Source organism: Pseudopipra pipra, chromosome 7 (genome assembly GCF_036250125.1).
Source record: "Pseudopipra pipra isolate bDixPip1 chromosome 7, bDixPip1.hap1, whole genome shotgun sequence".
NCBI classification, from domain to species: domain Eukaryota; kingdom Metazoa; phylum Chordata; class Aves; order Passeriformes; family Pipridae; genus Pseudopipra; species Pseudopipra pipra.
In genome coordinates this window covers 29,141,681-29,160,494 of record NC_087555.1, presented here as the reverse complement: position 1 = coordinate 29,160,494, position 18,814 = coordinate 29,141,681, and the positions used below count along the sequence as shown (strand labels likewise).

General features: G+C 42.5%; 2 protein-coding genes across 10 annotated transcripts in view; both read left to right on the top strand.

Moving 5' to 3' along the window:
- Positions 1-6,652, top strand: part of MYLK (myosin light chain kinase) — a 200,060-nt gene extending 193,408 nt beyond the window's left edge. For all 5 annotated transcript variants that reach the window (XM_064661434.1, XM_064661433.1, XM_064661436.1 and 2 more), the window contains 4 exons: positions 156-279; positions 1,496-1,625; positions 2,517-2,636; positions 4,497-6,652. In XM_064661434.1, the coding sequence (XP_064517504.1) occupies positions 156-279; positions 1,496-1,625; positions 2,517-2,636; positions 4,497-4,750 (628 nt within the window). In that variant the 3' untranslated portion in view covers positions 4,751-6,652. The remainder of the gene's footprint in view (positions 1-155; positions 280-1,495; positions 1,626-2,516; positions 2,637-4,496) is intronic.
- Positions 6,653-9,458: 2,806 nt separating this feature from the next.
- HACD2 (3-hydroxyacyl-CoA dehydratase 2) overlaps positions 9,459-18,814 on the top strand; it is a 22,673-nt gene continuing 13,317 nt past the window's right edge. The window contains exons 1-3 of one of the 5 annotated variants that reach the window (XM_064661441.1): positions 9,459-9,654; positions 15,577-15,694; positions 16,052-16,070. In XM_064661441.1, coding sequence (XP_064517511.1) covers positions 9,524-9,654; positions 15,577-15,694; positions 16,052-16,070 — 268 coding nt within the window. In that variant the 5' untranslated portion in view covers positions 9,459-9,523. Of the gene's footprint in view, positions 9,655-9,803; positions 10,226-15,576; positions 15,695-16,051; positions 16,071-18,814 lie in introns of those variants that run through there. The other 4 variants (XM_064661443.1, XM_064661442.1, XM_064661444.1 and 1 more) reach the window with 4 other exon arrangements.

The following is an 18,814-nucleotide window of genomic DNA, read 5'->3' as shown; positions in this document are numbered from 1 at the left end:
TAAGCAGGGCTGGGAAAGCAGGGCCATGTGATTTATGTTGCTAAATTTAGGAAACAGAAAAATCAGCTCCCAGAAAATAGAGCACAAAACAATGTTACAGCAGGTAGGTTTGCCTCTTGTTAACAACACTGACAGGTCTTTTTATGTAAAAACAGGAGTCGCTTCAATTGTACTCAATGTCTTCAGCATCCCTGGCTGCAAAAAGACACCAAAAACATGGAAGCCAAAAAACTTTCCAAAGATAGGATGAAGAAATATATGGCCAGAAGAAAATGGCAGGTAATGAAGAGGACATGGAATCGGGCTCAATATCTTAATAAGTCTCTTTATTTTTAATGTTTTTGATTCTGAGAAACACGTCACGTCAGGTGGTTTCTGATGCTGGTGAAAGCTCTGGTGTGGCCAGAGTGTGAATGCAGGACAGTGGGTTTGGTTTCTGCGTCGAGCAGTAGGAGGGTGCACAGCTGCACATACACTGCACGCGGTGATTCCATTTCAGGCTGCTAAAAGGCATATCAGTTCAAGTATAGTTTTTCCTACTCTTTTTGGGGTATGCCCATCTCTCTTCCCTCCCCTCTCCATGCCACTGAGGAATGGGGGGTTATGTGGTCCTTAACGAACCTGAAGAGTTCAGGTAAAATTTATCCACCTGGCCTCTGCAAAGACACTTTATTTTGTGGTAGTTTCATGCTACTGAGCCAGTAGTTCTGTCCTGTTGGAGCCTCAAGCTTCTCATGGATTTGGTCATATTGGTTTAATAATTTTCTTTGACCTATTTGGTCTTCATATCTTCGTTTTTCTTAGTGCTGGGACTGTTTGTTGTAGCAGGTCCATCTGTGCTGCTGTCCATCTGATAGCTAGAGGAGCTGCTGTGTGAAATCTTGCATCCAGCCTACAAAATATTAATTTATATAAATCTACCTTGTATTTCCTTTTATGTTCTACTGTATATGTTTCTTGGACCTCATGCAAGCTGTACAGAAATACAAGTGTCCGTACTAAAGCCAGCATAGTTTGAGCACGTTTTAGTATGCTGGTGGTTGGTCCTCGATCCTGTCAGAGGTCTGCTTCCATCATGCAGATGGTACTTTCTCATTCATTCCATATTAGCTCGTTATTCGCCTTTGATGAAGCTCAGTCCAGCCCATATGGCTGTGGAGAGAGCCGTCCCCCACCAGAGTTCAGTTCCAGTTTAACAGGACATAGCTCTCTTGCTGGCCCTCCTCTCGCACAGCGCTTTTTATCCGCAGCTAACAGAGACATTCATTTAGGTATGAGTTCATCAGGGGAAGTTTATATCTGCAACTAAATTTGGTAATTCAGTCCAGCCTGCTCTGTCTCTCCTAAAACAACAGAGCTATATATAAGCAGTTTGTCCAACAATTCCAGTGAGGTTTGCAGAGATCCCAGATAATTTGTCCGAAGCACGATTGTTGCAGAAAATCACATGCCTGTTGGACTGGATTGATCAGAAGCCTTTTATGTTATGTCTTAGAAAACAGGCCATGCTGTCCGAGCAATAGGAAGACTGTCATCCATGGCAATGATTTCTGGTATGAGTGGGAGGAAGGCCTCTGGGAGCTCGCCTACCAGCCCTATAAATGCAGACAAAGCAGAGAACGAAGGTAAGGAGTTTTTCTGCACCATATTTTTACGTCTCTCTGAATCAATCTTACTGAAACTTTTAGCAAAGTGCTAGAGACCAATCATTGAGTTGGATATTCCTGCTTGCTCTCTCACTGTCTCTCTCTGTGTTTTTATCTTCCTATTTTTTAAAGAAATCTCTCAAAAATTAATTGTACTTATATTGTTCTGCTACTCAAAATGTCCCAGTATAAGTACAGGCAGTAAACTCTTCTCTTTTTAAAGTCAAAGAATTAAGGCAGATTTGTCAGCTGCACTTTCTCTGAGTTTGGGAATGCATGTTTATACAAAGCCGACAGTGATGTATTGCCTTCTCATGCAGGCGAGCAAGCAATAAAGTATTAACACTTGCTGTAACCAAGACACATACCCTGCATTAACCATGCTCCTCAGATGGGGCATTTAGGGAAAAAAATAATGTGTCTGCATTATTCCCCTACATCCCCAGCTAAAATGTGGATTTGTGGTTTGTAACAATCAGAGGTGCAAATGTTTCACACTGCTGAGAATCAAGCAAGTAATTTTGACAAATCCACACAGACTGTGGGCCTGATACAAGTGGAGCTGGTTTATTCCCCTGAGTAGCAAAAGCCCAGGTTTGGTTAGAAAGAAATTCAAGGAAAAAATACTGACGATGCGTAGCATGGTGGCCTGCAAGTCAACTTCTTTCTATTTATGGCCTGAATCTTTGTCCAGCTGCAAAAGACTGGCACAAAACTAAGCAGCCAAAGTCCTCGCTGTCCCGATTGTCTTACAGAATTAAGTGAAATAAAAGATGCTTTAATTACCATCTGGTAATTAAAAATTAAACTGCATCTTTTGAGAACATGCCCTGTAAAATTGTTAACTACCTCTTCTTCACTCTCCTGCAGATGCTTTCCTTGAAGAAGTGGCTGAAGAAAAGCCCCATGTAAAGCCATATTTTACTAAAAAAATCCTTGACTTGGAGGTTGTGGAAGGAAGTGCTGCTAGATTTGACTGCAAAATTGAAGGTACTTTGAATAAGCATGTCTGTTTCTTTGTTTCCTTCCTTGCCAGTTTTCTGCATTGAGCAGTTTGACTTTTTCAGGGTTTTTTTCTGTATTGTTGTTGGGTTGGTGCCATTTTTCTTTACCAATATCTGCCTATCACAGCATGAATGTGTTGCAATAACAGAAATTATCTGGAGCTGCCTGAACTTGTTCTGTGCTTGCCATAGAACAGAAATCTACAAGAGTCAATCTGTGAATCACTAATTCAGAATAGCAAGTGGGAACTGTCATATGATTTTTGAGGGTAGAAACGGTAAAAACAAGATGCAACATATTTCCATAAATTGAAAGAGTATACTCTTAGAGACTGCTAAGCAGAGACCAAGAATTAGTAGGAGGTCACTTCTCTGAAATGACAGACAAATTTCAGGTGGCCTCAAGATAACTTTAAGCCATACATACATTGTATTAAAAGCAAAGAAGTCCCTAACAGCATATATGCTTGAAAAGTAATATTAATATCATTGCTCTGGTTACATAAGTCACATCTAGAAAATACTGTATTGTTGTTTGTTTTTTTTTTTAAATTTATGAGTTTGAGAAAGAAAACTCAGATAGGAATATGCAGACAGAAAGCATAAGTTTATAAGAAGGCACTTAAGGAGCACGGGCGTGGTCAGCCCAGCAGTCTGAAAGCCAAGACCACTTGCACTTCTATTGCAATGAGATTGAAGCTTCTGTATCTCAGCTGTGGATGAAAACTAGAAATTAGGAGAGAAGAGCTGTGAAAACAGAAGGGATAGAGTCAGTACCATACTGCATGTGTTCAAGTTAATTTATGATGTTAAAATGAGGTTCAGAAACTGCCTCACTGACCTTCTGCTTGTTTGTTTCTGTGCTCCCAATCTCTTTCACTGCCTATGTTTCCTACCTCACAGTGGAGATGTGAGGATGGATTATTATTGCTGATGGATGCTCAGCGTGAGGGGTATGTGCACAAGTACTGCATGGAATAAAACAGATGGATGTGCCACAGCTGATGTTCCAAACTTTCCAGTGTATTGCTGTAATGTTCATTGTGTAATAAGGATTGCTGCACTTTATTTCTGCTCAGTGGGAAGTTATTCTCCCATCACAGTCCAGAACTTGGCTGAGACAGCAAACCTTGAATTTGTTATAGCAGCCAAGAGTACTGTATAAGGGATTGTTCTCCAGCAGGCATTGTACAGCCCTGCTCTGGAGGCTTTGCAGAGCCATTTGCTTCACAAAGGCTCCAAAACTCCTGTTGAGATGCATAATCAAAATGTTTTTCTGAGACTCCCTGGCTTATCCTAACAAACACAGAGAGAAAATGGGAGTGCCATGTACAGGACAGGCTGGCTTGTAAGGAGCAGATTAGGAGGAGGAGGAAGATTTAGAATAGCCATGGCAAAGCAACCCGAGAAAGATATTAAATTGTAGTTGTAAGCCAAAACAGCTTTACCCTTGAAATTCTAAATCTTGATGTTGGGAACTGTGGTTTCCAGAAAAGCTGCAGTGTAAGGTGAGCCTCAAATACACTGTCAGGAGTCCCTCGCTGGCTGCTGGATGTGATACATAAAAAGGTGTCTGCTGGCACTGCTAAAGGAGTGGAAAGAGGAATCCAGCAAGTACCACAGTGCTCACTCGCAATTTTGGTTATTCGTAATAAGGTTGTCTCAGGTAAATGGGAAGGAAAAAAGCCTTGCATCATCTACATCTATTTTACATAGAATTCAATAAAATATTTGCCTATCAACATGTTGGCACGTCCATACACAGAGAGGGAATTAGAGTGTAAAGGAATTAAGGATGAGTTAATATTCGTTTATTGCAGTTGCTGTTCTCTCTCTGCTCTTGCAGGATATCCTGACCCTGAGGTAATGTGGTACAAGGATGATCAGCCTGTCAAGGAGTCCCGTCACTTCCAGATAGATTATGATGAGGAAGGGAACTGTTCTTTGACTATTTCTGAAGTATGTGGGGACGATGATGCCAAATACACCTGCAAAGCTGTTAACAGCCTTGGGGAAGCCACGTGCACCGCAGAGCTCCTTGTGGAAACAATGGGAAAAGAAGGAGAAGGAGAAGAAGAAGATGAGGAGGAGGAAGAATGAAACAAGGCTAAAAAAAAAAAAAGAAAAATATATTTAAAGACTCTCCTTATAAGGCTCAGAAAATCAAGTTATCAAAAGCACCTTGTGTGATACGTAGGTCTTTGGGGGAATGTTATTTCAGCATGATCAGTTGATACCTGTTTGCTTTATCTGTGGGCATTAATTCAAATCAGCAGGCACTTTTAAGTTGCCAGCATGATTGGATTGACTTTAAGCAAATCATCAACTAAGTTGCCCAGTCTATTTTTAAAATCAAATGTATGGAAAACAAGACTACATTTATATTCTGAACATCTTAAAGAAAACTAGTCTATTTACTGAGCTCATTGCTCTACATCATCACTTTCCTCAGCCAAAACTCCAGCTAAGTTGGCTCCCCAATATATACTTTACAAGGAATCATTGGCCAGACATGCAGCGAATCTCTCCAGTCCTAAGGAATAGGCTGCTCCCTGAGCTGTGTCTTCTATAAGGGAAGGTTTGACACAGACAGCATTGCAATTTGTATGTTGGCATGGTTCATTTTTCATTTGCTTTAAGCAGAATCTCACAGTCCTCCTAACTTCAAACACATTTGCTGCCCTTTGTCAGTGTGCTGTTAGTGCTGTTGTAATACTGGCAAACATTAAACATCCAGGTGGTTTCCCAAGATACTCCTGATCTTGCTTTTAGCCAACTGATCACACTTTGTCATCTTTCCCTTATGGAGCCTGTCACTTCCACGCAGTTACAGCTGCCTGTTTAAGAAACAGACTGAAAACATAAAGACTGAGAATATTTTCTGTGTTTCTGGTCAGTCTAATAATGATTCATATATATGCTGCTGTGAAAAAACAGGTTATTGCACAATCAGTGACTTCTCTGTGCATGTGTGTGAATGGAATCACAAGTTAGTTAAAGTTTTACTTGCATGTATTTAGAAATTGCAAAACAGATTTCAACTGATGATAAGCTGGAAACTCCCACAGATTTTTGGAGTAGCCAAAAAGATAGTAGCCTGGATTACAAACTCGTCTATACTTAGCAGTTTCCAAAGAATCTTAACCTATATAGGACCTATTTCTACCTTATGAGCTTGACTGTCTTGTTTTTGTCTTGAACCTGCACCAGTAAGGCTGTTGCGTTTTTTAAAGGCGCAAAAAAACAAAACCAAAAAAAAATCCAACTCCCTTTTTTTTTTCTCAGAAATTGTTAATGCACTCAGACTTAGTAACTATGCTTTCCTTTCACAGTATTGGCACTTTTTAATTTTTTTTGTTGTTGTTCAGAGGTAATATCAGAGGCTGCAAGGTGATATGCACAATCCAAAACCAGTGTGTCTTATATCTATGTATCATTCCAAAAGTGATTATTTTTCTTTTCCACTTTTTGTGTGTAAAGCGCAACCATTTGCATTTCAAAGGTTACCTCTTTAAAAAAAATCATTACCTTAAATCCTCACCATTAAGTAGTCAGTGTACTTTAATACAGGTGTGTACATTATCAACCTTAGGTTGTTTGATATTACCTAGTTGTGTATGTGTTTCATATGATTTGCTCTTCTACATTCAAAGCTCAGTTAATGTGGATGACACGATGGTTTTTAACTGCTTTACTCTTTGTTGCTAAGTTCAGATTGCCAGCATGTCTTTTCCTTTTCGATTGATGAAAACCTCTTGTTATACTAAACACAGTATTGCCACAATTCCTTATACAGAAAGGTTGTGAATCTGATTTAGAGCATACAGAGCTTTCCTCACGTTTGTTTTTTTTTAAATGTTTTAGGCAACAATGGGGTGTATTTTGTACCTTAATAAAAATATGCTAATGATCTCTCTATTTGTTAAACCATCAGAATTGCAAAGATGAGACTGCTACAGCTGTAGTTACTCACGGTTCCTAAATAAATACTACCACAAAGCACGCTCCTCGTATACTCTGTTGCAGGCGTTACCGCGCTCGCCTTGGCTACCCTCTCCTCCTGCTCTGCCCTGAGAGCTGCTGGGCACACAAATGGATCAGGTGGTAACAGTGGAGCCTCCCTGACCTCTGTGGTGCTGCTGCACTTCTCCTGCCCTGTCAGTGCAGGCTGGTGCTGTGCAGAGGCTGCTCTGCCCCCCAGGTACAGCCTGGGGCTGGCACTCGTAGCCATGTGCTCTGCACATCTCCAGCCTCATCGCATCCCTCATCACACACAGAATGATCAGCAGTGGGAATGTGGATGGGGCACCATGACAGCTGTGGGTTCGTTTTACAGCTGAGAATTCCCTTAAGGTGGGGAAACGTAGATCTGAAAGAGTGTAAGAGCAAGAGAGAAAAAAATGAGGGAAGCCTCATTGTAGATGTGGACTTACACCAATGTTCCTAAAAGCTGTAAAGATGAAGGCAAATCTGCTTGTGCTGCTTTTATGCAGACTTTTTCTCGCATGCAGCCCTAGACACTACGGACTCTGCAGGACCACACGGAAACTCCCTAAAGCAAAGATTGTGAAACACCCTGCTTTACCAATATGTTTCTGAGCAAATCTTTGGCCCTTCAGTCATCTTTGCAAGATGCGCCTCAGTCTTGTGAATGTACCTGACTTTATACACTGACTGCTGATTTCTGTCCAGGTAGGCACATGCATGAACCAGGAAAAGGTCTGGCTCTGATGGGCTGCTCTGTGGGTACAGCAAGGTCTGTGGGTACATGTACTGGTTATCAAAACCCACAGACTCAGTATTGGTGTTCCTGCACAGATTTTCCTTTCCCTCTCATACTTTACTAGTCCTTTTGGGTTCCACAACCTATAAATTGCCTGTTTTTCTTTTGCCCCAAGGATATCCCAAGGAGCTTACCATCTCCCTGGTCCTTCCTATTAACATCCATTCTAGTCTGCAGGAAATAATGACTTCTACTTCAAAAATTAGATGATACGTGTCTAATTCAGATCTGAGCCATTGATTCCAACCTGTATTTGACCTCGAATTTTTTTGTTTTGTTTGAACAACAGAATTCTATTTCCACTGAAGAAAGATATTTTATATACTTGAAACCCTGTCTCATTTTTCCAGCCACCCTAATTGGCCTAATAAAAGGCATAACCTCTTTCTATAAACCTTGTCTTTCTTGTATAATGTTTGCAGAAAGCCACTCTTGGGGGCTTGTAGAGTTGAAATAACCCCCAGTATCAGAGGTATGCAAGACACTGGTACTGCCCAAGATGGACCATTTAATTCTATTTCTTTTGTATAACATTCAGTCTTCTCAAGTAACATGGACAATTTGGGACTGGCTGCTGTTTCTCAGTACTCGTGTTTCTGGATTTGCAGAAACTTAATTTACTGAATGACTGGCCTGTCCAACCACCCAAGCATCCTGTGCATATTTTTGGTTGATGGAAGACACCTTTGCTACTTGCATATGTGGCATGCAGACTGCTGGATTGCTGCTTCCCTTTACTCACAAGGAAGACAGCACCAAATTTCACAGCTCTCTCCTCTGCAGTGACTGTCAGGCTTTGAAAAGCTTGAATTTGTTTTTTTTAGTTGCATACATGAATAATGAATGATTTGCTACTCTAAAATTTATTTATTGAAACATTGCACTAAAACATTGGTGTTTGAAAATGGAATTCTCATCAATCATCTTTGCACTTTGAGCCCTCCTGCCTGCAAGAGATGTAATGCCATGACTTTATTAGGCCACATAAATACTCATGTACTGCTGGGATGGGAAGTGAGGCTTATGCTGTTATTCTGCACTGCTCATAAAGGGACTGCACCATGACATGCATGGGAAATAAACTGAGAATTGTTTATGGAAGTCGAGAAGTAACCCCAGAGAGTGTTTACAATTTCTGTAAGGGAAAAAAAAATAAAAATTCTTCCATTATAGCTCTCCAGAAAGGCAGTTCTGTCTGCCCCAAGAAGGATGCTTGAATGTGTGTTGCTGGGAAAGTAGACACTCTGCAGGCTTTGCTCTTGTGTGGAACTTCAGCAGGAAATGAGTTACAGCCAGAACTGTGCTCAGCAGCTTATTCACAGACAGAACCACAGAACTGTTCAGGTTGGAAAGACCTCTGCAGATCATCCAGTCCATCCCACCTGCCAAGGCAGGGTCACCTAGAGCAGGATACACCGGAATGTGTGCAGGTGTGTTTGGAATGTCTCCAAAGAGGCAGACTCCACGCCCTCCTTGGGCAGCCTGTTCCAGAGGTCTGCCACCATGAAGAAATTTTTCCTCATGTTGAGGTGAAACTTCTTGTGTTTTGGTTTATGGCCATTGCTCCTTATCCTGTCGCTGGGCACCACCGAAAAGAGCCTGGCAACCATCCTCTTGGCACCCGCCTTTGAGACATTTATATGCATTAAGGACATCCCTTCTCAGTCCTCTCCTCTCTAGACTAAACCATAAAAGTGATGAAAACCTACTAAATATTCCAAAAATAACCCGACGTTAGTGACAACTAACGCTACTGATGCCTCTAAGGACACGGCAGACCTATTTCTCCCTGAAGCGGGGCATTTTGAGCGGTCCCTAGAAAGCCACACAGCGACCACACAGGTCGCTGATCCCCCGACGGGAATCATCACCCAGTGGGCTTCCCGGGAAGGCGGCCCCGCCGCGCCCAGCTCGGGGGCACCCGTTTCCTGCTGGACCCGTGTCCCGCGGACAACTGCCCTTCCCCGCGGACCGCTGCCCTTCCCCGCGGACCGCTGCCCTTCCCGGCGGCTGCGCGGAGCGCCCCGGCTCGGCGGGAAGTCCCGCCCCGCGGTGGCGCCGGGAGCGGGCGGAGCCGCGGGAGCCGCGACATGGCGGCGGCCGGGTGCGGCGGGAGCCGGGCGGACAACGGGTACGGCGGGCAGCAGGCGCGGCGCAGGAAGGGCCCCGGCGCGCTGGCCACGGGCTACCTCGTTATCTACAACGTGGTGATGACGGCGGGGTAAGGACCGTGCGGGGCCGCCCTCGCGGGGTGTCCCGGCTGGGGCCGCCGCTCGGGGCGCGGGGCTGAGCTCGGCCGGGCTGCGGCCGCGTGTGGGGCCGGCAGGGCAGGTCCGCCGCGCCGCGGGGAGAGGGTCCGGGCAGGGGAATGGGGCCTCTCCAGCCGCCGTGCCCGCTCTCCTGCCCGTGCCGCCCTCCCCGGAGCCCGTGCGGCGGCACCGCCCGGGTGCGGACCCGTGGCTGTGCCCGTGTGCCCCGTGCTGTCGGTGGTCCTGCCTCGCACTTTGGGTGACGCTGAAAACTACCACCGAACCCTCTCTCGCTGCTCCTGCTGCTAGAGGGGGGCTCCCGTAGGCACACGCACAGCTGCCGTCCCGCTGTCCCGTCTCTCCCCATCCCACACGGACAATAGTCCCGGCTGGCTGCCCGGGTGTCCCCCGGGCCTGCCCCTGGAGCGGCCCCTGCCCAGCCTGTGCGAGGCCTCGGCAGCTCCTGGCCAGGTGTGACCCCGCTCAGCGCTGTCCGACCCCCTCCGCAGCTCGTCCTCTTTCTTATGCCCCTTCCTAAACCAGGTATGTGGAACAGCACAAGTGCGTGTTCTTTGGGAACTGCCCTGTTTTATAATTGACACCGTAATTTGCTCTGTGATAATATTCTCATCCAGGCGACCATAGATTGCTGTTCCCACATCACCACGTTTGTGGTGTGGACTCCAGCACTTTTGAGTTGAGAGATGAACCTAAACACAGGGAATTTATCCACAGCAGTAGTTAAGAAGGCAAAGCTCTTGAGCCCTGTGAGATTTCCCCATGAACCCTTCAGCTGCTCCATAATTTGAGGTTGAAATCTGCTGCTTGCGACATGTGAGCTCCTTGGCCAGATTGGTGCTCTGCCCTCCCCTGCCTGGCACAGCGGAGGCTGGGGCTGGTTGGTGCTTGTACAGGTGTGTTCTTGGGCACAAAAATAAAAACAGTGACAACTGGGGACTCTCGAGCTAAAGGAGACTACTCCTTTTTTGTTTTTTTTTTAAGTGGCAGTGGTGTCTTATTGGAATCCAGATAAAAATAAAGCCATCTTTTGAAAGATTAAGGATATTTGGGTGGGAGGAGAAAGGAGCCTTTAAAATGGATCCCAAATGAGCCTGTTTTCTGCTAGACAAATCCTAGCAAATGAGAAGTTAAGCAAACAGACTAGTCTCACTGTTTTGGGGGAAGGTTAGCATAGAATTAATATAGATACAATTTACTGTAATAAGGCAATTGGACATGATGATTCTTGTCTTTGCTGGTGGCAGCTGGTGCTGTTTCAGCTTACAAGGTAGGTACACTTGTGTGGAGCAAAGGTAGCTGAGCTGGAAGAGCTCAGTTCTTGTGAGGTGTTTGTTACACCCATTACCCAATATCCATGTTTCTGTGAAGTGCTATTGCTAAGCAGGTTTATGGCTTCATATGATATTTACAGGGTATTTCACCCACAGGGGCATAATAATTACCCACCAGCTTGATTTAAGTGAATTCCTTCTTTCAGAAATACTTAATTACATGAGTAGTACAACACAGTACAGGCGGTCAGTCAGTCTTTTCAGTTTCGTTGTGGTGACCCCGCACGATGTTAACAAGTTCACCTCTCTGAACTCTTCTTAGAAGTAAAAGCATTTACCTGCTGATTTTGCTGCCCATGTACGTTTCACTTACGTTTATAAAAGATCTCAAAAATCCGAGAGAGAAGCTGAGGTATAAATAGAAAGTTTCTTTAGAGGTCATGAACTTTTTATAATGGCAGGCAAGCTCCTGAGCATGGGAAATTTCTCTTTCTTGGAAGAAAAAATTCAAACAAATTCAACTGTTAGAAACTCAGAAATAAATAGCACAAATCTGTACTTAGCTTCCTGTTGTCATGTAAATTCCTGATTTATACCAAACCTCCTAGAAAATGTCAATCTTGGGTGGGATGTGGCTTTTGGTGCTTAAACATGAGCTGCTTTTTTCTGGGCATGTTTGTGATTAGATGATTTCTGGAATTTGGGGAGCTACCGTAGGAGTTTGTATCTCTGCATTGTCTCTCACTGCCCTTCTTTTGGGGTAGGTCACTGGGAGCTCTTGACTGATAATTTGTCTTACAATGGATGAGGATTTTGTGCTTCCCCTGGACACTGCTGAAATTCCACAATATACAACGTTGAGCTTAGGAAAAAAGTTAGTTTCTTCTTATTATGAAGTCTTTTAAAAAGATAGTTTTTTAGGAGTTGGTTGACAGAAGTTCAGTTGTTCAGATGAAAAGATTGACATACAGCTGGTGGCATAAATTAGTTACTGACCCTGTGTCAATCAGTGCTCACACTTAATTTCTTAAACTGCACTGCCTTGGAAGGAGAATTGTGAAAACAAAACACCAAAAAATTGAAGGTGCCCAGATGATGAAGTGATGCTGTAAAAGCACAAGGGATTTTCATAAGTGGTTTGTTTTGTTTTACAAGAGGTGGCTTATAAACTGAAGCACACAACAACATTGTTATGCAGTAAATAGGTACTAAAGGAAATGTTTTAAAACCATAGTTGCCTAAGTTATTAGCTTTATTTAAAATGGAACAAGTAACAATTAAAAAATCTCGGCATAGTTAATATATTTACTTTGCATTTATTTTGCATTTGACTGAGCTTAAGAAAACACAAATGATTCCAAAAATAATAGATCTTATTTCTAATTTTATACTGTAGTGCATGTAGGATATGGTTTCCTAATAATACAATGGCTTTTACAGGAGCAAAACGGTAGAAAAAGTATGGATACCTGTGGATCCCTCAATGGAGCTGCATACACTTACCACCTGGTTCACATGTTTTGGGTATTTTCTTTCAGAAAAGGGACCAACATGGCACAACAGGGAATAACCAGTCTGGCAGGTGGTTCTTGGGTTTCTTTGCCCAAGGTTCAAACCATTAAGCTGCAGAAAGCTCTTCATTGCTTCTCTTGCATTCCGTCAGACTGTGTTCCTGCCCCAGTGTGGAGCCATGTAGTCATGCCTGACCTGGCATAGGAAGCTCGTTCTGGAGGCTCAGGTGCAGCATAGAAATTGTTTTCTAAAAACCGTGGTTGACTGAAATCACTGAATAGTGCTGGGCAGGGAGGGAGGGCATGCTGTTAGAGTTGAGTGTAAAAGTTGGATAAGCTGCTTTAAAAGGTGATGATGTTTTCTTATATTTAGTCGAGTGCCATAACTAACTGGTACTTCTGTGTGTAAGTAGCTGATGGTGGTATAAACAAGGAATTTTGGAAGGATTTCCGTCAACAAGATAGACAATAATGTAATAGCTTTTGAATTTGCAAGGGTTTGTGTTAATCAGTGGTGAGCAAATAGAGTTCAGGGTTATGAGTTTTGTTGTCCACGTCTTCAGTGAGTGGTTGTTGAAGAGTCAAAGTGCACTTCTCCCTTTGCAGGTGCACTCACTGCATAGCTTTGCTGTATTCTCTTGCATAAATGATGCAGAACCTCAGTAAACTTTGCATAAGAAATGCCTTTTTGTAACTGTGAGAGAAATAAAGGGAGTTGCACTAAGGATGTAAGCGTGAAGCTTGTCTGTCAGGTCCGAGCAACTGAAAGTAAGAAATTTGCGTGTATGCAGTATTCATTTTTCTTAATTTGGATTAATCAAAGAGTCTGATAATCTGGTCGGAAGTTTACAGGCACGGCAGCAGTAATTTAATGAAATGTAACTCCAATGGTAATTTAATAAAATATGACTCCACCTGGTGTATCAGGTAGGCTTCAGAGTCTAGGTCAGAAAAAGCTGGAAAAACTACTTTACAGCTTAGCTTCCATGACACACTGGTGCCTTTGCTCCCCTTTTAAACTCCTTGCCCAGTTTAATTTTCAGCTGATACTCCTTGCTTTCTCCTTCTGTTCAATTTTCTCCAGTCATAGAGGGTGAAGAACTATTTAGGGATCACAGAAGCAGAACAGAGGTACTAAAAGCTTCAGCACAAACTAGGCTCGGCTTTTAATTTTGTATGGATTAATACTTAGGTCTGTATTGAATGCTTTTTGAAGGACAGTAAAAAAGTACAGTCTTTCTGGAGTCAGTGACCTGGCAGGAGGGTCTGGGAGCCATCGACTTCACCAGGTGCTTGCAGGCACAATCAAGAACTGTTGTCTTGTGCAACTGGAGAAATTGCTCAATTCAGCCAAGTTTCTCAACAAACATGGAAGATCAGGAAAAACAGAGAAACTTGACAGATAAGAACAGGACAGTGTCAGCCTGCTCTGATATCCTGTTTTAAAGAAGCAGCAGTCAGTGTTGCAGGGGAGAATCACTAATACTATAGCGCTTACTGGTTTATTCTACACTCAGGTCCAAATACAAAATTAATCTGATTCATTCTTTGTAAGCAGCAGTTACTCAGCAAATGTTTACTCTTTGGTTTCACAAGACAGCTTTAAGAGAAATAACCTGTCACTCTTAAAAAGGGAGGGTTTATTTCTCTTTTCCACTTGTCTTCCCTACTCCTGCTTTTCTTTGGTGCTCGTCTTCAAGAAGTTAAGGCAGAAATGAATTAACTTTCTTTCAGTTCTGCTGACAGATGTTGTTACCAACACAAACTTGGATGCCAGAGTTACTTATTATTGAAAAATCTGAACTTCACTGTGTGTTCCAAAGAATTACTACATCTGGGATAATATTTGTATATACTTTGCAATACCAAAGCTAATGGGCTACTTGTAAGACTCTAATATGCTGTAAATGAAGGGAATGGCTTCATCTTCCCTGTTACAAAACCAAAGCTGCAGGCTTTTTTTCTGGAGGGTAAGACTATTGCATAGTTAGGAGGCTTGCTGCATGTCTACACACACTTCCACTGAGGTAGATTGTTCTTAGCAGAGGCACTTAGTGACTTACCATGAGGGGTGTGGAGGGAGGTGAAGTAGATGGTGGCATTAAAAGTAGCTGAGAGTAAGACAGCCAGGATCAGCTTGTGAAAAGTTGGGAAGCCGCTGTAAGGGATTTCCCAGTTTTTATTGACCAGCCACTTCTCCCCGTGTTTGCCATTATAAATTGGAAACTAAAGTTAACTATAGATGCTAATTTCAAATGAAAAAGTGTGTGACCACACTTGACCACTCACTTCAGTTTTGTGACTTGCCATAGACTTCACTAAAGAATTTCTGAGGTTATGGGCAAACCCTGACTCTTCTGTGTGTGGTAATGAAAGGTATTACACCATTGGCCAGGACAAAAAATTTTTAGGTTTGTTTAAGTTACCTGAGGGGAAAATCAGCAGGGTTAGCAGGTCATATTGTTCAAGGTACAGTGGCAGTTATACACACAGTACTTACACAGGTCTAGATATATTTGTGGTTAAAAAGGAAAGCTGGGACAGGAATGGCTGTGCTGCCTTCAAGGCTTTAGCAGGTTCAATTTCCTTGTAGTTATTTATCTATAACTATTCCTCATACACTATATGCTACCAATTAAGCTGGATGACCTATCATAAAGTCTAGGGGTCTACTTTGAAATAAAACATTAAAATGAACACCTTCTAAATCTTGTTTATGCCATGCTGCTTTAAGTTACGGTGTGATAAGAGATCTTTGACTAGCTGTCAATGGTTTTCTGCTTAAACTAAACAGAATGTGATGCTAATCTGTCACAAATGCATTCCATAACTAAATTAAATGGAGCTCACTGAAAAATAAACCAAGACATTAAATATTGTTTATCATGTTGGCGCTGAAAGATGCTTAAAAAATGCATGTACATCCAAGTATTTAATGTTTTCAGTGCTGCAGAGGGTAGGCAAAAGTTAGTATACTTCAGGACATTTATGCCTGTTGCTTTCTCAGATACTGAAAGAGGAATTAAGGATTTTTTTGTATTTATGCTCTGCTTAATGTCTCCTTATCTTAGACATTTTTTCTCTCTTTCAGATGGCTTGTTATTGCAGTTGGTCTCGTTCGGGCATACCTGGCTAAAGGCAGCTACCACAGCCTTTACTATTCAATAGAAAAGCCCCTGAAATTCTTCCAAACTGGAGCATTGCTTGAGGTAGGTGTAGTGCTCTTCCCTGGTGTTACTAATGTTTGCATGAATGTGTTGTTCAGTAGAAATAGGGCAGCCTGTGTTGGACAGTGCCTTCTAGGTATCTGTTTTTTTCATTAGCCTTTATAGAGTGATTTGAAAGTAAACATAGGAAATACACCTCAGACAAATACTGAATTTTTCCTTTTAGCAAGTGGTGAGGGAACTTGCTGTCTGCTATTTAGCATGGGCAGCAGAGGTAAATATTAAGCTTAATCTTTGAAAAGCAAATATTGAATCTTAAGCTCTTGTAATAGAACTAAATGTGTGTCTAAATTGCTTAATTTGAAATATTAGTGATTTGAATTTTTCTTTTTGTTCTAGATTCTGCACTGTGCACTTGGTAAGTGCTTGCAAATTTTCAGTTTATTATTGTTATAGAAGACTGCAATTTTAGCAGTGTATTAGCATGAAAAATGTCATGGTCTGTGAATTGATAGATTTAATTCTTGCTTAACTCACTAGTTTTTCCTAGTGAGAAAACTAGCTTGAGCTCCTGTCTGGGTGTTCACTAGCCACTATTTAAAGAGTAAGATGGCATTAAGGTTCCTAAAGCTGCAACTACTAACTTGCTGTTTTTCATATATATTATACAAACAGTCCACATACTGAAGGGTCTGTTAGATTGTGGGTTCATACTGAATTCCTGTGGGGTTTTTTTAATAACCAAGTGAGGTAGTTGGGAGAACTTAAACTTGTATACAGGAAGGTGTCAGCAGAGGGCAGTCTGGTTCTGTAGTTGATGAAGTAGTTCTGAACCTCCCGAATAATCGGTTGCTCTGAAAACGCTGTCTTAAAGGGCGGTTTGTAGGCTGTGCACAGATCATCCCAAGAAGTGAATGATCATATATGCCCCTCAGATTAATGGAAAGGCTTCTCAGAGTAAGCTATACGTATCATCTACTTGCCTGTGCTGCCAAGGCAGTTCTTACAATGCTGCTTAATTTTACTAAATCTCAGTTACTGGTTTTTACAAGAATAAACCATGCTTTAAAAAAAAATTCAGAAATTAATATTAAAATGTGCCGGTTTTGAAGTCTTATTTAACAAGTGGCAAGAAGGACAACTTAAGTCTTGGAACACTGGGAAAAAAGCCTTGCAGATAAAATACTGGTTTTACTGTCCCAAATCAGTAATGCTGTGCTATTTTCTTAAGCTAAACTTGTGTGCAGACACCAATGTTTACTAGTACTAAATCTAAGAGTGTAAAAAATTTAATTAGATTATCTTTTCCTCATACTTGTGTCCATACAAATCAATGAATAGCAGGAGAAAGTCCTGTGTTTCACCTTCCAGGCTGATGCAGAACAGCAAGCAAGATGATTATACCAGCCAGTCTGTGAACAAAACTAATAATTCTGGCTCAGTTGATTTGAGATGTGGATCCATTTAGCCCATGTTATCCTCAGCAGCACAATTTAATATTAGTGAAGAGAGCCATTAGGGGATGGTTGCAACATTTTATACCATTATTAGTCTATCTATTTGCTTTCCCTAACGAAATTTTTTTACAAAATACTTATTTTCTTATAACTGGCCATGGATTTTTTTTTTCTGTTAATGGAAACACTTGTCAGCTAAATAAAGAGAGGGACTTCTGCACAGCTGGATGCACTGCTGATGTTTGCTGTAGTCCTACTGACTCTAGCAAAAGTTTCTATGCAAGGAGAAACAAGCAATTTGCAGATTCCTTTGCCCCAACTAAACTAATTGCTCTAACTAGAGCTGTAATTCTCTGTCAATAGAGGAGCTTATCTGTGACAGATGGCTGTGTGTATCAGCATAACTTTTCTCTCCACATCTTTTCAGCAGAATCTGAAATGTTAGCATCTGTGAGGCAAGTCCTTCAAAATATGAAGATTGATAGGGGAATATCTGTCTAGCGTGGTTGAGAACAGAACTTTGACATGTGGCAAAGATTTAAAAAATTAAGGAGAGCTCACATGGAAAGGAGGGAACACATAGCCCAGAGACCAAGAGGAGGGACCCATCATCGTGGCTGGGCTTTGTGAAGGAAGATCCGGGAAGGGCCCTACCCACATTTGTTACAAGCACGTTGGTGGCTGAAAAGGCCAATACGAGACAGACATAACTGATTGCAAAAGGCACAGCAGAAAGACTCCTTAGGTGGTATATTATGCAAGACACGATTCTGTGTTGTCTTTTCTCCTCGAGAGTGATCCTGTGTGCTTTCTCAAAAGAAGCAGCAGCGTTATGGATAGTGTGTCTCCAGACCTCCCGATTGGAGGCCAGAGTAGACCAGTTATGGTGATCAATATGGCCAAGGCTGAGATGTTGTTTCAGGGAGTCCTTGTATCTTCTCTTTGGGGCTCCTCTCTTGCGGCAGCTGGTGGCAAGTTCACCATAAAGCAGGATCTTAGGGAGGCGGTGGTCCTTCATCCTGGAGACGTGCCCTGCCCAACGCAGCTGTGTTCTCAACAACATGGCCTCAATGCTTGTGACTGCTGCTTGTTCTAGGACAGATGTATTGGTCACATAATCTGACCAGTGGATGTTTAGGATTGAACGGAGGCAGCGTTGATGGAAGCGTTCTAAGAGACACAGGTGGTGGTGGTAGATGACCCATGATTTAGATCCGTATAAGAGAGTAGACAGCACTATGGCTTTGTAAACACTGATCTTGGTGCTTTTCTTCAGGTGTTTATTTCGCCAGACTCTTTTATGAAGCTTTCCGAAGGCACTGTATGCCTTTGCTAACCTGTTGTCTATCTCCCCGTCAATCTTACCATCCGAGGAGATGATGCTCCCTAGGTAATTAAACTGCTGGACTGATTTGAGTTCTGATTGGCCAATGGTGATATGGGGATGAAGGAAGACTTCCTGAGATGCAGGTTGACAGAGAACTTCTGTCTTCTTTAAGCTGACTTCCAGCCCAAAGAGCTCAGCAGTGTCTGCAAAGCATGATGTCAAACGCTGCAGAGCTGCTTCTGTGTGGGCGACAAGGGCGGCGTCATCAGCATAAAGCAGCTCCCGGACAAGATGGTTTAAGGTCTTGGTGTGGGCCTTCAGTCGCCTTAGATTGAAAGGGCTTCCATCAGTACGGTATCAGATGTAGATCCCGTCCTG